At 39.1% G+C, this 16,934-nt stretch overlaps 1 protein-coding gene across 1 annotated transcript; it reads left to right on the plus strand.

Annotated features, from left to right (window-relative positions):
* The first annotated feature begins 10,583 nt into the window (after positions 1 to 10,583).
* Positions 10,584 to 11,516, plus strand: LOC124086152 (olfactory receptor 2A14-like). Its single transcript, XM_046434165.1, has one exon. The coding sequence runs from the start codon at positions 10,584 to 10,586 to the stop codon at positions 11,514 to 11,516; it is 933 nt and encodes a 310-aa protein (XP_046290121.1).
* Positions 11,517 to 16,934: the final 5,418 nt, after the last annotated feature.

The raw sequence follows: 16,934 nt of genomic DNA on the forward strand, positions 1-16,934 counted from the left end.
TGTTCTTAGTGTTGCCACGACTGACTCCATATGGATTCTGTACATTATTAACAAGGCCACTGTGTGCTGTATTTTTTGTCCTTTTAAATACAGTTCACATGTTTATCTAAGCCTGTTGATATCTTTTTCCTCTTAAGACTTTCAGGCACTAGTCTCAGATTCATTGATTATCTTGCCTGATTCAATTATTGGTAAGGATAATGGCAAATGTAATTTTCTTACTACCTCATAAATTATACATATATTTATACCTTTTTACTATATATGTATATTTTTGTATACATTTTGAATCATAAAATTATATGAAACAAAACTATTTGTTCAATTGTTTCTCTCTTTTTGGAATATATCACAAATGATTTTCCATTCCAAAATAATTCTCTGCAATACACTTTGAGAAGCTGCATGCCATTTCTTTGAATATTATAATTTATTTAATATGTTTATATTCTCATTTAGTTGTATGCAATATAATGCTTCAGTGATTAAATTTTGTAATCATAACTCTTTATATGAGATCCTCCTAGTAAATACTGAGACATGGGTGTTTGGTAAGGCAAATCTATCAGACAATTTATCTATGTGTATATGTATAGGCATCTATCATTTAAAAATCAAAAAGGCAAAAATCCCAGCTTATTTAAGGCACTGGAAGAAACCACCTCGTGAGTAAGTGTGTCTAGCTTAGATTCCCTCTATGATGATCCCATGTCACCTTTCTTATAGGCAATTGTCCACTTCTCTGGTTTCTCCTTTCACACTGCCTCCCAGATGGACAATAACTACCTAATGCTTTGTTAATATTATTATCAAAAGGTAAAAATAAAACAAATGTTGGGGGTGATATGGAAAAAGAGAATCTAGTTATACTGATCTTGGAATATGAATGAATACATCACAGGAGTAGTATGGAGGTTCCTCTATAAATTAAAAATAGTATGACTGTATGTTGTATCAATCCTGCCTCTGGTATACATCCAAAGGAAGGAAAATGACTATTCCAAATAGATGTATACAATCTTTGGTCCATTCCAGCAGAATTCACAAAACCAAGATATTAAACAAAGAAAGTGTCCATTGATAGATGAATGTAAAAAGAATACACACACACACACACAAACACACAGAGAGGAATATCATTATTCAGCCATCAAAAATAAAGAAATAATGTCATTGGTGGAAACACAGATGAGCCTTGAGGAATTTTGGAAGTGAAATAAGCAACACGATACCATATGATCTCCCTGTATGTGGAATCTACAACAGTCAAACTCTGAGAAGCAGAGAGAGAAGAATGGGTAATTGCCAAGCACTAGAGGAGAGCAAATAGGGGAGGTTAGAGGTTGCAAAGTTTCATTGTTTCATTGATGCAAATTATATATGTACTAGAGATCAGTTATACAGCAGAGTTGCGTGCAGTTACCAATACTGTACTGTGTATTTTGAAATATGAGGCAGTGGATCATAGGTTAACTGTTCTAATGATGGGAAATAATAATAATTATAAGCAATGAGTGCAGAGGGAACTTGGGGAGATCATGACTGTGACTGTGGCCTTGGAGGTTGTGATGGTGTCACCAGTGTACACTCATCCCAAATCCATACAATTATATATGTTCATTATGCAAAGCTCTTTACATGCCAATCACACCTCAGTAAAATACACTAAAAGAATAAATTCAAATCACAAATACATTTTTTTAAAAAAGTAAATAAAATATTCTCTGTCTGTTCCTCCTTGGAAAATAATTGAAAAGCATTAAGGAAGACACCAGTGGTCAGCACTAAGTCTTTCACTCTGGAGCCAAGTTCAAAGTTGTGCTGTGTCCCACGAATAAGCTCCCTCCTGGGGCGGCAGTCGCTGGAGAAGGCTGATGATGTAAGAAAGAGAAGCACCAGAGCCTTGAAGCCCCTTCATCCACAGCACATCAGTGGCAGTAAGGACATTCAGAAACGTCTTAAGAACTTCCCCAGGAAGTCTTGTATTAACATCCGACAGTGAATCTCGCCATCGTGTATAATTATAATGCACCAATAAAAACTTTGAAAATAAGGGCATATTATGATGCCTCATTGTGTCCACAGTAGGCTGTGTGAAGAGTGTTGTATCATCCTCACCAGAAAAAATAAAATTTTGCTAATTGTACAGACTTGAGTGAACATGCACTAAAATATTACCCTTACATGTATCTGAGGGCTAGGGAGTCAAATGGTTTTTCTGTAAGAGCTTTGTAGGAAAGAATGATAAAAAGTTTGAAGGGAACAAATTATTTAAGCCCAACACTGAATCATGCTAATTGCAGTGTTTGGGGTTATCATGCTGGAGACACCCACCTGGGTTGGAAGAGCTGAAGAGGGCTCCATGAGAGCTATGAGAGACAGGAATGACTGCAAGTGTTTAAAGGCAGTTAGAATTAACTTGACACAGTGGGCAAGAATGGGGAGTTATGGGGGTGCTCCTTGAATCCAAGCAGAGTGTGTGTTGGAGAATGAGGAGGGAAGTGGACAGAGGTTCTATGGGCCTCACAGATGATTTAAAATCAGAAATAACCTTATTTCTTCCTCTTCAATATTTTTTCAGTGCTTTACAATAGATTTATTTTTAAGTGCTCCTTCAACCAAAGTTTAAGGACCAGATTAAGAAGAGACTCTTCAGGGGTAAAAACTAGAAGGATTTTACTATCATCAAACATTATCACTTTGTTCAAATGATAGAGAAAAGTGTCTCATTTTATATGCAGGTCCTCACTCAGGAAGAGGAAATGAAAATGCCACACACACACACACACAACAACAACAACAAAAACAACAAAAAACCACCTGGATCTGTTTGAGATGTAAAACACACTGGGGGAAATTCAGGCGCAAACTAAATTGTCAAGTCCTGAGTATTTGCAATTTGAGAAATAATGAGCAGTTGTTTGTAGTAACATTCTCTCCACAGGGAGAAGCCTATTTCTCTGAGCTATGCCTTCACAGGGTCCATGGGGCCTGGAGCTCTGAGACATCAAGAAACTACAGTGGCTCTGCAGTCAAACAGGAGGCACTGGAGAGGGAAACCAGTTTGCAGTTGATAAAATAAATTATTCAGAGAAATTAATTGATGGCATAATTCAAAACTTTATTTTCTGCTCCAGGATCTTGGCTCTCTAGTCTGTGAGCTCTCCCTATCCAATCCCAGCAACACATACAACAAGTCCCCCAGGAATACTGCAAGGCAAAATGAAGAGGTGGGGGAACTGCACTCACTGACTCACTTGCTGATAGGAAAGTAGCAAACTCTTTAGTTCTCTCTAGAGAGAATGTGACTGGGCCTAGGAGCTCAACACTCGGTCTCTTGAATAATCTCTAGAGAATCTTCATCTGCAGGGAATAAGTGGATTGAAAGGATGCTAGAGAAAGCCAGAACATGCACAAGCAAGTCTACCACAAAGGTCAGGAGAGCTCTAGATCTGCCCTTTACTTCCCAGTGAGTTTCCTGTGGAGGAGAGGGTGCACCCCCCAACCCCATCTGTAATATACTTTCCCTTCCTGTCTTTGAAGTTTCTTCTAAGTGCAAGGCTATGTTTGAAGACAAGATAGCAGGTTATGCCAATGTAAGTAATGGTGCGCCATTTGCCACAAGAACAGATTTGCAGCTGGGAAATGGGACAGAAGAGGCAAAAGAAATAATTGGCATTGAAGTGACAAAATGTCCTTGCTGCCTAGTATCCTTCAGGCCCTAAGCCCATGTGCACAATGTGGGTCCTGAGCAGATCTCCAGGAACCTCTGCCCACCCCATGCTGCAGCCATGGTTCCTCTGACCCTCTTGGCCCCTCCACCCAGGGCAGGTCTTGCCTTGTCTTGACTGTGCTAGAGAAGAGGCTCAGATAACCCTCCACATAGGAGGTGATCTGGATAAGGGGCTACAAAGAGCCTCAGAAGCCCTGTGGCCCAGGGCCTCTCCTTACACATAAGAACCCTGAAGTCACAGAAGTTTCAGGATTTGCTTGTCTTGAGACAGGTTTTGCTTCCCCCTGCACAGGCTCAAAAGCTTAGTCTCCTCCAGCAAGAGGCACTTCCCACAGGGAAGCCCAGAGCCCATGGGGTGGCTTCTCCTTTGTTCCTCATCTTAGCAGGGGAGCTGCTGAACACATAGCATCCTCCTTATGATTAGTGGATCCAGAAGGTGGTCTCCGATCATGTGTCTCCAAACCCAATAATCATATTTAATCAATTAGCAACTGTTAGTGCCTTTGTTCCTCAGAGCCATCCTATCAGGTCATTTTTATTGTCTGTCCTACTTTGCAAACAGGATAGTAAGGCATTGATAGGCATTTTTTTTAGTTAGTGCATTATTTTTATATGTAATGTTGAGGTTCATTTTGACATAATAGTAAAAGCATGGGCAATAATTTGCTCCAATTTACTCCCAGTACTTCTCTTTTCTCTCCTGTCCACCCACCCTTCCCCTGTTTGTCCCTTTCCTCTATTCTACTGATTTTTCTTCCATTTATTTGTAGCTTTTCATGTCAAAGTAATTTATTAGAGATAGTGAATTCTTTCTGAATAAGTGTAAAGATCAATAGTTCCATGGTTAATGTCCCATTCTGTGACAGGATCAGTGGAAACTTTTCTTTTGTTAAATATCCTAAATATTTTCCCTCTTCTTTCTCTGAGATATTCTCATTATCTCTCCCTCTCTTCCCCTCACTCTTTCATGAGACAGTTGGCATGGAAGAATTGCCCTTTCAGTTTTAAATCTAACTTTTTTTCTTAAAACTTTAGTGAGGTCTCTTAAATATTCTTCTAGTTGTTTAAATTCCTTTTTAATTTTAATTTGGAGAATCAAAATATAAAGATTTCAATAGAAGTAAAAGCAAAATGAGGTTTTTTTAATTAAAATCATCTAAATGAAAAGCAAGATCTATGTGGAAGTCTTTGCTATACCTTGATGATGGTGTTGAATTTCTAACTGCAAAAATTTAGATGCTTCCCTCAGTTCTGTGCTCTCTTTAATCCTATGAACAGTTGACATTTATTAGCCTCATCAAGGTCTGGTGTAATGGCATTTTTTCTTCACAGCCGCTGTCACCATTCACAGATGCAAATACCGGTTTGCAGTAGTTAGTAATGTTGGCTCCTGAGATCAGGGTTGGAATGAGGTTCTGACCACAGTGCTCACCATGCTGCATTAGTTCTGGCTTAGGATCAAGTTCTGCTTTGTTTTGTTTTTAATTCCCAGTCACTGCCAACTTTATCCCACTGGGAAGAACTGAGAAATGTACCCATGGAGCTTTTCCTCTTGGGTTCACTGAAGTTTGTTCTTCCATTTGTAGCTGGAGTGGAAACTCAAAATAAATCATTCTAGCTATCTATGTTCCTTTCTGATATCTGCTCCAGACTTTTAAAGGAAATATAAAATCTGACTTTTTGAGCTTTGAAATCCAAAACGTGGATCTATGCTGATGAAGAAAATGAAAAAGAATATTTCCACCTTACCTAATATTTTTCTACCTTTCTGGACGTCATGAATGAGCTGATCAGTAATTCCTATGTGGAACCATCACTGTAGACTCATCTCTATGGTCTTTGCTACAAATAGGTTAAAGGTACAATAGACATCAGTATTGCAGTTGGCTCACATTAGTTAACATGATGGAATTAGTTGTTTCACCAATAATTTTATTTGCCTCAATTATTTATTCTCGCCCTTTAGTAATAGTTCATGCCAGAAGTTTCTTTCTGAAATTTCTTACCAAAAAAAAAAAAAATTATGTGTAAAACTGTAAGTGCAGATTTATTTACTTACTGGTTTGAAAGCTAGAGACTTACCTTTTCGACTCCTAAGTTCCTGATCTCCTAAGTCCCTGGCCTGGTTGTGGTAAGAGTCCAAATTTCACATCACTGATGAGAGCCATTTGAACCTGTAAATATTCAAAGGTTCATGTCCATGTAGATCTGAGGAATTAAGTGTTTGATTCTTCATTTGGCTCAATTCAATGGGAAATCAACACAACATTATTGTGTTGGTCCCACCAAGTGCCCAAATTTTGTTCTGTCACTAATCTATATTGTGCAAAAAAGTGGACAGATTCCCTTTCCAAATATCTGCTAATTGGAAGATTAATATGTATCTTCTAGCTGTAGTCTGATAGCAAAAAATCTATAAATAAATCAATTAGCATAGAGTCAAAAGTATATGTATCAGCTCAAATAAAATCAATTATATTTGAGTGATTCGGTAAGATAGTTCATGGGTTATATCTTGTTGCTATATCTTGGAGCTTCAGTGAAACATCCACCCAAGACTTTGGAAGTTAGTTGAAAGAAACATCAAATTCATGTAGGAATAGACATGTAAGTTCACATTAAAGAGAATAAATGTCCTTGTAATGTGAAATATAATGGTACTTTGATTAAATATATCTACTTATAGGCACATTGGTTAACCACAGAAACATGATTATAGGGAATTCACAGAAGCAGACTGTGTCCCGGGTCACTTGGGCAGTTTTAGGAAAAGAGTAGAACTTCTGAGTAGAGTTACACTTGGGGAACCCCCTTGCAGGTAGGCAGTGCTATAGGATTTTCCCGTGGAAACAGCTTCCCTGATTAGATGTTGGCTCTATTCCCCTTCACTCTGATTCTGTATTTCAGACACTCTTTTATTTCTGCTTTTATTCTTTTGATTTCTAACTTGAAATCTCCAGAAGCTACATTACAGGTAAGGACATTAAATGGCATCAAAATGCACTTCTCTGTATGACAAGGTACACTTTTCTCAACCTGTACAAATAAAGAACTTGCCGTTGCTAGTGCTTTCTTCACAATTTGCTGGATCTCCCAACAATTTTCAACCTGATTTCAGATCCATTTCTACTTTTAGGTAATGGAAAATCTTGATCTTTTATAAGGAAAAATGTTTTCAATTTCCTTTAACCTGTTAAGGGTTAGCTCATTTTCATAACACGCAGATGTCTTCTACTTAGAACTCTAAGAAGGAGTGATTGCTATTCAAACTTGGTGAATAGTACTGCTCTCAAAATGAGTATGAATGATAGGCAATTTTAGTTATATATTATGTTGTGAGTTTTTCCAAAATGGAATTGCCCTGTTTTTTTTAATCCAGAATTTCACAGAGTTTATTAGAAAATGAACCAAGGAGCAAATGGTCTATGCAAAAGCTAAATCCCTGCATGATTTAATCCTGCAGAGCTATTCAGTGTAATCAGGTTCATGATTTCCTTACAGAGTTGCACATGCATTTAAACAATCAAAAGATACATGTGTATAAGTATGTTTATATTTTAAAATATAAAGCACATCATATATGCACATACATTGACTCCATGTGGATAATTTTATATTTTACTACATAAAAATCTCTAATATCTTTTTAATGTTTGCATGATATTCTGTGCTATAAAAGTAGCTCAAAATATTTAATCCATCAAAAAACTTTTATGTCAACTTTTATAATGAACATGTTTAACAACGTGTCTACTACCATGGTCAGGCACATGGGGTTTCTTTTTCTTCCCAGAACTGATGAGTGCTTCCTGCCCAGAGCATGGGCCTTCATTGTTCCTGCTGTCTCTTGTGCAGGGAGCAGTCCTCCTGCAGCTTGGGTCAGATTGACTCCCTTCAGCATTTAGGTTCCACTCATGTTTCTCCTCTTGAGACAGACGTTTTCTGACCATCTCATCTAGAGGACCTTCCTTCAGCCAGGCATGTGGCTCACCCCTGCAGGCCCAGTTACAGAGGGGACTGAGGGAGGAGAATCACTTCAGCCTATGTGTAGAAGGCACAGCAAGATCCTGAAAAAGAGAGGGAGGGAGAGGGAGGGAGAGAGAGAGAGAGAGAGAGAGAGAGAAAGAAAGAAAGGAAGAGACAGAGAGATAGGAAGGAAGAAGAGAGAGAGAGAGAGAGAGAGAGAAACAGGTTCCCCTACATCAAACACCTTTTCCTTCATAATGTTGCTCATGCTCCATTGTCTTATTTACTCTATATAATTTGGTACCATTTTATCCTGCTTTAGGAGCAGTAATGAACTGTGCCCTCTTTCTGCTCCAACTCTGGAAACATTAAATTAAAAAATAGCCACAGGAAACAGGTAGAAATAAAAAAGACATGTTTTGCTATTAAGGCTTATTGGAAAACATGGTTTATATCTGTAACAAATATTACAGCCACCAGGCCACCCTTAGCCCCAAATGAGACAGTGCAAACTCTCTTAAGCTTTATGCAAATGGGTGGAAATGTGTGGCCAAAAGGAGCACAGAGGACATCCTGGGTTTCTCTTCCTGTTTTGCAAATCATATAAGTGAGGGGATGATATATTCCAGGGTGATTCCATCCATGACTATAGATGCTTTTTCCCCTAAATGGAAATGCAGAACAAGGAGAGGTGGCTCCCCACAGACCCTTCTCCATGCCCTCTGCTGTTCAGAATGAGGCCCCCTACCCACAGCGTTTTTCCACTCACAGAACAGAGTGGGCTGGTCCTGCACTCCAGGGCATGTGTCAAGGACATGGTGAAATATAAACTGTGAAACTGTTCATGCATTAGAGCAGCTCAGATTATAACTGGGAAAACTTTGTATGGATGATCATGTGAGCAAGAGGCTAGAATGATACGAACACTGTCAGTGGAACTTAACTTGGCCCACTTTTCTAGAGGGAAGGTGTCAACAGGTGAAAATGCTTTCAAAATATCTACCTCATTACCATCTGCAATTTAATAATTTGTATATAGTCTAAGAAAATATATATGAATACAGGTCAAACATAATACTTATTTCAGTGCTAATAAAAATAGGAGAAATAAGAACAAAAAATTCCAAAAGGGAGAAATAAATAAATCATGATATCTTACTGCTTTTATCTTATATTACTTCTTCTAAATAGTATGAAATATAATTTTAATGCAAGAAAAGTTTTTTTTTATTAAGTGAAAATGTAGCTTAAAATGCTCTCTATAATATAGTACCATTTTATTTTACAAGTTGAGGTTCTAAAAGAAAAAATATTGAATGTTTAAAATATTCTTTGGATTTGAAACATTACCATGATTTTAAGATAAAGAGAGATGTCAGGTTGTTTATAGAAAAGAAGGTGAAGAGAGCGTAAACAGTCAGCAAAGACTAGACAGATCCAGGGCTCTCCCAGAAGAGATTTCTGGAAAGAAGTGACCACAGAGTCCAGCTGGCTCGGGGTCTGTCTGAACAGCAATAGGCTAATAGCATGGTAACAGGCAAAGAGAAGAAATTGCAGGAGGAATCGATGGCAACCGGAGTTGCCCCAGCCGGGAAGATATTGAGGACAATATCTTGGCACTACACTAGTGAATGAGATAAGCTCTGAGATTTGGCACTACACTAAGTTATAACTGGGAAAAGAGAAAACAAACAGGATGCAGTGCCTGTGTGGCTATCATGTCACAGTGTAACCACTGGAAATGAAACTTGTCTTCCATGTGTCAGTGCTCTCCTTCAGGAGGACTTGGAGGGGTCATCTTGTTGACTGTAGTCCTGAGTCACATAGTGACAAGGGCACAGTCTAAGCAATAAATCCTTGGATGTCCTCATTGTTGTGGGACCATTGGGAAGTCTACACTTCACAAACCGAAGACTATACCCTTCACTAGGTGATATGATCCTATGGAACCACAGTAAGTCCAACGTTGAACAAACCATCATAATGTGGCATCTAACGGTACTTAAGATATATAATGAATCCTTTACACATGGCCAGAGAATTCTTTCATTTATGCCTAAATTTCAGTATCAGGTGCTGACGATAAAGAAAGTTAAAACTTTCAAAATAAAACCACAGACACTGGAGACGAACAACAACAACAAAAAAGTACCAACAGGAGCTTCCAGAGAGCTGCTGAAAAGGAGGACTCAGGAAGTTGTCAAGAAACTACAAAACTGAGAAGTTATTCAGAAGGGACTTCAAATCTGAAGTTAGTGGGTAGAAAGCATGTTGAGAAGGTAAGTGGGGCAGTGGGCAGGTGTATGAACAGCAGAGGACACATGTGTCCCATCACCTCACATCTTGACCCAGGAATGAAAGTACTCCTAGGGCAACATTTTTTCAGAATCACCCCATTTCAAATGACATTAATAATCATGACTCCCACTGTGAAAAGGAAACCAGAATATGTGAATTCTCTAAAACATCATATGTGTGCATGTGAGTATATGTATCCACCTATATAGAGTATATGACAGTAGATCCTATTCTATTTTAACCATGTTTTTTTTTTTAATCTATATAAAGATTTAGGGCCAGTGATATCTCTTAGCAGGAGAGCACTTGCCTAGCATGCATGAGGCCCTGCACTCAAACCCCAGCACAGAAAAAAAAAATTAGAGAAGAAGAAAAGTTAATATTATTTTTTCTTTTTATTCCTCTCTCATTTTATGATTAAACCAAGTAATTTTCTGGAACATATCTGAAAATAAATAAGAGCAAATTCATCCTAAGTGATCCATTTCCAAACGCTCCCTCTGTGACATCCACTAACTACCTTGCATCTTTGCTCCACAGCTCTGACCAACTGTCCTGGTCCAGGTCTCCTCTCTGCTGGAAGAGCATGGGAGGCAACCAGACATGGATCACACAAGTCACTCTGCTGGGATTCCAGGTGGATCCGGCACTGCAGTGTTTCCTCTGTGGACTTTTCTCTGTCTTCTACACCTTCACCCTGCTGGGGAATGGGATCATCCTTGGGATTATCTGTCTGGACCCCAGGCTGCACACACCCATGTACTTCTTCCTCTCTCATCTGGCCATAGTTGACATGTCCTATGCTTCCAACAATGTCCCCAAGATGCTGGCAAACCTCGTGAACCAAAGAAGAACCATCTCCTTTGTTCCATGTCTCATGCAGACATTCCTGTACTTGGCTTTTGCTCACATAGAATGCCTGATTTTGGTGGTGATGTCCTATGATCGGTATGTGGCCATCTGTCACCCCCTACATTATGCTATCATCATGAGCCGAAGAGTATGCACCATCCTGGCTACTGCTTCCTGGGTGTTTAGCTTCCTGTTGGCCCTGGTCCATCTAGTCCTCATCCTGAGGCTGCCCTTCTGTGGGCCTCACGAGATCAACCACTTCTTCTGTGAGATCCTGTCTGTCCTCAAGCTGGCCTGTGCCGACACCAGGCTCAACCAACTCTGCATCTTTGCAGCCTGCGTGTTCGTCCTGGTGGGGCCCCTGTGCTGCGTGCTGGTGTCCTACACGCGCATCCTGCTGGCCATCCTGAGGATCCAGTCAGGGGAGGGCCGCAGAAAGGCCTTCTCCACCTGCTCCTCCCACCTATGTGTGGTGGGGCTTTTCTTTGGCAGCGCCATCGTCATGTACATGGCCCCCCAGTCCCGCCACCCTGAGGAGCAGCAGAAGATCCTCTCCCTGTTCTACAGCCTTTTCAACCCCATGCTGAACCCCCTGATCTACAGCCTGAGGAATGTAGAGGTCAAGGGTGCCCTGCGCAGGGCGCTGAGGAAGGAGAGGCTGATCTGAGAGACATGAAAGGGCCACATGTAGAGGAGAATTTGTTTCCTCTGAAATATGGGAGTTGGCATTTTTTGCCCTTTCCGAGAATACATGCTATTTAAAAATGGAATATGTAGACCTACACATATAATCTTAAGGCAATATTTGGAGGAAAAAAAGTAGTTGAGTGTTTTCATGATCTTGGGTAAATGTGGAATATTTAAAGAAACTCAAAAAACACTGAACATAAAATCTTTAAGTGTGATAAATTTGGGACTTCTTCAAAATTAATCACTGCTCATCAAAGTCATTATTAAGAATCATGAAGTAGAGTCACAGATCCAGTGAGAGTATTCAAACTATATATATAAATATATATTTTATATGAAATACATATTTATATAGAAAACTATATATACATAAATACATATATGACTAAATGGAACTGTAGATAGTACAGGGGATAAACTTCTTCAAATCAATGTAAAAAAGATAAGAAAATGTAATAAAATTAGCAAGTCACATGAACAGTCATTCTACAAAGATATGAACAGCTAGTAAATATAAAGTTCTGCTTGATGCCATTAGTCAGGAAGAAATTGTACTTAAAGCTATTATGAGATTCTATTTCATACCCATTAAATTGTCTAAAATTTTTAATAGGTAATTCATCATTGTACAGATTGGAAATGTAATTCAAATTATTGGGAAATAACTAATACTATCAAAGCTTTTATCCAGATTGGCCAAGTCAGTTTAGTTAATCAAAGCATGATACAAATCCTCTAGATGTGACTTTTCCTATAAAGGGACATGAGTGATTAGATGCAATTCAAGGTCAAGATTTTGGAGCACTTCAAGAGTGAGTCTTTCCCTCTGACATCTTCTAGAACATACCATGACTCAACAGCTAATGAATTCTACATGTTCATATTTACTCCATCATATTTTGGAACTGAGAGCAGACTTACATACATACTATTACAACTTTGAACTTGAAACCTTGAAATAAAAAAAATCCTGCAAATGATTTGGATTGGAGCACAGTAAGCAATAAGAAACTTCAGAGAGACATATGGGACCGACTGGTTGTTTAGTGGTGAATTTATCAGGATTTAGATTTTTTAGTTGTTTTCTTTTAAATCTTGCAGTCTTTTCATCAGAGGTACTCTATATCTTTATGTTGAGATGGTCCTAGTTTTCATTATATGTTCTGACAGCCACTCTCACCTTAGTCTGCGTTTTCTGGAAATGTAATTCTCAACCTGATACCTGATAATAATTTAGAATGGAAGAGAACATCAGAAGAGAAAATGCTCAGGAAAGGAATTGCAAAAGAAACTGGAGTCTTATAAAAGATAAATCTTCAACATGTGGAGAAGGAGATCATGAAGATTGACTAGGAAGGAGAATTCTGAAGTTGAGAAGTACTCAGACATTCACAGCCAGAGTTATCTTAGCTTCAATAATCTCAAAACATTTTTTAACCTATCTGGCTTTTTTTTAACCACTGAAATATAGACTATTGTTCAGGAGTATATTTCCTAGTTTCCTCCTTCCTTCTTAGTGTCCTTGGCCAATTTTAAAAATCAAACATGCCCATTTCTAGCTTTTCTATGACTGCAGGGATTTCTTCCCATTTATCATTTCCAGTAGCAAAACAGTACATGACAGCAACTCTTGCTTTGCCACAGCTGATTTGAAATATCTTTGTGCCATCTCCTCCCAAGAAGAGTTGGTTGTGTGTGGCTCCAGTCTGTCTTGCTCAAAATATGTATTTAAAAAGAAATCACCCCTTGAGGAGCAGCACCCTTTGATGCTAAACTTAACACTGAAGTGGAGGTGGGGGAGATTAGACTTTACACTTCACAAAAAGAATACTGTGATTAAACAAATACTCAGGTAACCAAATAAATATCAAAGAAGCCCTTAAATATTAGAGGTAGACAGATCATATCCAGAGTTTTATCCAAAATGCCCAGTTTCATACACACATCCACATATCTCCATATATATGGATATATTTATATAACGTTAATGAAATAGGAAAGTGTGACCTGCACTCCAGAAAAAAGCAAGCAAGAATCTGTCTGTAAGAGTAAATAGCTGATAAATTTAACACATAAAACTGAAAATTAGTTGTTATAAATACATTTGATAACTAAAGTAAACCATGATTGCAGAAGTAATAGATTTTCCTAATTCAAACCACCAAGTTACATTGCTTCAGGCCAAAAATGCACTTTTTGGCCCATCATACAACAAAGGGCACAGAGCACCTCAGATAGACATGTTGTGTCACAAACCACACTGTATGAAACGGCCACCATGCAGAACTAGCTGTGTGCCTTCCTGAAGGGGGCCATGGGAGGGTCCTGACTCAACACAGGCCTCTTTTTTTCTGAAGGATTTGGGGAGTAAATTGGGGCGAGTCCTAGTACCCCTTCCCAACCCTTCCCCACATTTTTTCAGCTTCATTTTTTTCCTACCACATGCAGTTGCCCCTGGACCAGGGCAGCCAGCCACTATGATGGCCAGAAACAGGAATGCTCTGCACTCAAGGATAGTTACTAGGCCCTAAGGATTCCCAAAGGCTGTCGGGATGGAGCTGTTTTCACCCCATCCGGCAAAGTTGTGTGAGGGTTGACGTGGTTGTGTCACCCTGTGCTTGATGCAGCCCACTGGTTCTGGGCCTGTGTGGCCCCACCCTCCATGAAAGGGAATGGGCTGAGGGGAGACACTGCCTAAACTGGTGCTGCAGCCGGCACCTACAGCAGCACAGTGGCTGAACCCAACATGCCTTCCAATGGTGGAAAACTGAGTTGGAATCCATGACAAGTGGAGCCAAGGAGAAAGAACAGCAAACAGGAAACACATGAGTAAGTGACACACCAAAAATAAACACCCACGATGAAGGAAATATAATACACTGCTGCCTCAAGAGCTGTCCACAACAAGAGAGGATTTTGTCTCTTGGTACAATTATTGCAGACGCTGAAAAGGCTGAAGTCATAGGTTTGGCGAATCCCTTCCTGCTCTTGGAACTCAAGTCAAAGAGGAGCTTGCAAGCCCCCGTGGCAGGACACCACGAGATGTTTTGACCATATGATGTTACACTACAAGGGCTGTTGGAGACTGAAGGAAAACTGTAGTAATACATGAGTAACATTGATTCTTGTCTTTCAGGTTACGTCTACCACAAATATCATTTGGAAATAAATTTCTGGGAACTCCACTGCACTTGGTCATACAAGATGTGACTGATCATGATGTAACTCTAAACATTGATGATCAAATGCTCAGAAAGATCTTTGGTTGTAATGGACAAAAATATACCAACTGCATTCCTTGCACACTGTGAAGTACTGTGGACAAGTACACGTTATCCTTATTGGTGTGCGCCGGACACTACACACAGAAAAGAAGACATTGGGTTTCTGATGGGAATAAAATGTAACTTTCGTATGGTGGCTGTAAGTTCCCTGGGGATGTCCTCACCTCCAGTCATGGGATATTTTATGGCATTCTCAGTCTAAATTTCATCTCGGTGGAATAATGAATACCAAAGTCTGATGTGGGAAACAATATTCTGGGGAAACTAACCTATATTCTAATTTCACTCAAGCCATCACTACACAATGATAATAACAAGAATGGTGATTGTCCCCCAAGAGAAATAGGAGGGCTTTAGGGAAATCAGGTGCTCATCTAGGCATAATGGGACATGCCGAATTTAATGAGAAGTGAGACCCTGAGAAAAAGATTTGTTCATTAGAATAAGCTGATTATGGGGAATTCCCTTCCAGGAGGAAGGCACAGAATGGAACTCAACCTGAAAATAGGTGGCACTTTAAAAAAAAATGGGTCTTGCAGACTATCAAATAATTCAGGATACTGCCGGGACTCAGTATTAGGAAGGATGCCCACCTTGATCAACAGTATCCCTTGACTGTTTTGATGCAGATGGGAACAAGTATCCTCCTTGATAGGCAGAGGAAGAACCACTACAGGGATCTCTCAGGTCTTATAGTTTATTGATATTCTCTGGGGACACTGATGATTTTCATTGACATACTACAACTGTCTTCATTTCAAGAACAAATAAGAATAAGACATAGCCTGTGGCCCAATTAGGGGGCTAGAAACTGTTTTGAATAAAAACCATGTCCTGATCATAAGACAGAGGTTGGCCCTGCATTATGAAAGAAAGTGATTTCAATGGAAATTGCCCCCAACTGATTAGGGATGCAGAAACAACTGTATCTTGTCTAACTGTAATGATGTTTGTACATGATAGTATTCTGGCTGTTAGGCAAAGGCCACATATGCTGGAAAAGCACAATACATATTTCTCTATTTCTCACCAATTTGTACCATGACAACACTGCAATATGATGTAAGATTGGTCTTGTAGGTAATTATTCAACTTCCTGTTGGAAATGAGTCCTATGATAATATGGAAACCAATGATTGAATATGTTGTGAGATCAAGAGAAATCTTCCTCTGAACATAACACCCATGGAAAATGACCAGTCTGTAGAAGAATTTGATTTAGCTTGGCACCAGATAGTTTCTATGCTAAATTATTCTGCACAAGGTTGTCACAGGGTACAAATAAATGGGAGTATAGGGTAATCAAAAATATGAAAATGTATGTCTTGACTTTATAGGATGGATTAGCATCCTATAAAGGATAACCCTACCTTATTCTGACTCTTCCAAATTGTAGTCATGTTCATACTGACATTATTGCTCTATCTATTCATAAATGATCTTGTAAATATAAATGCTTATTTTGCTATAAGGGAACTTTCACCAGGGGCTATGTGAATAGAATGTGCAAGGAAGTATTAACTCAATTTAAATTGATATAACTTGGAAATTGAAAGAAATTTTAAAACATTCTAATTATAACACTTAGAGTAAGACACAGAGATGTAAGACATTTCTTTCTGAATTTTGATTTAAGGTCACTATTTTTATACTCCAGAGCAGTAGGCCACCAATAACAAAGATAAAATGGACATGTTAGCATCTTTTTGAGGAAAATTTGTATAAATGTTACTCGGTGGTTAAGAAAAAATGCATATGTGGGTAGGCAGAATTCTAGAGGGCCCCCTAAGATCCCTATTATTCAAACATTAACCTGGATACCAAAGTAAAGGGACTTTGCAAATCAATTGACCTTAAAATGTGGATGTTATCTTGGTGATAATCAGGTGAGCCTTCCAAAAGCCCAGAGTCTCCTCATCTAATAGCAGAGGAGGAAGTCAGAATGGAAGTCAGTGAAGGACTCACAATCTGCTGCTGACTTGAACATGGAGGGGCTGGTGTGTAAGGACCAGCGTGGGACCATGGGGCTGAGGGCTGTTTCAGATAGGGACCTCAGTCCTACCATCACAACCCATCTAAATCTTCCAATAACCATCAAACTTGAGAGGATC

This window comes from Marmota monax, unplaced genomic scaffold (assembly GCF_021218885.2).
Source record: "Marmota monax isolate L192 unplaced genomic scaffold, Marmota_monax_Labrador192_F-V1.1 WCK01_AAM20220418_F8-fsc00122, whole genome shotgun sequence".
Lineage (NCBI taxonomy): Eukaryota > Metazoa > Chordata > Mammalia > Rodentia > Sciuridae > Marmota > Marmota monax.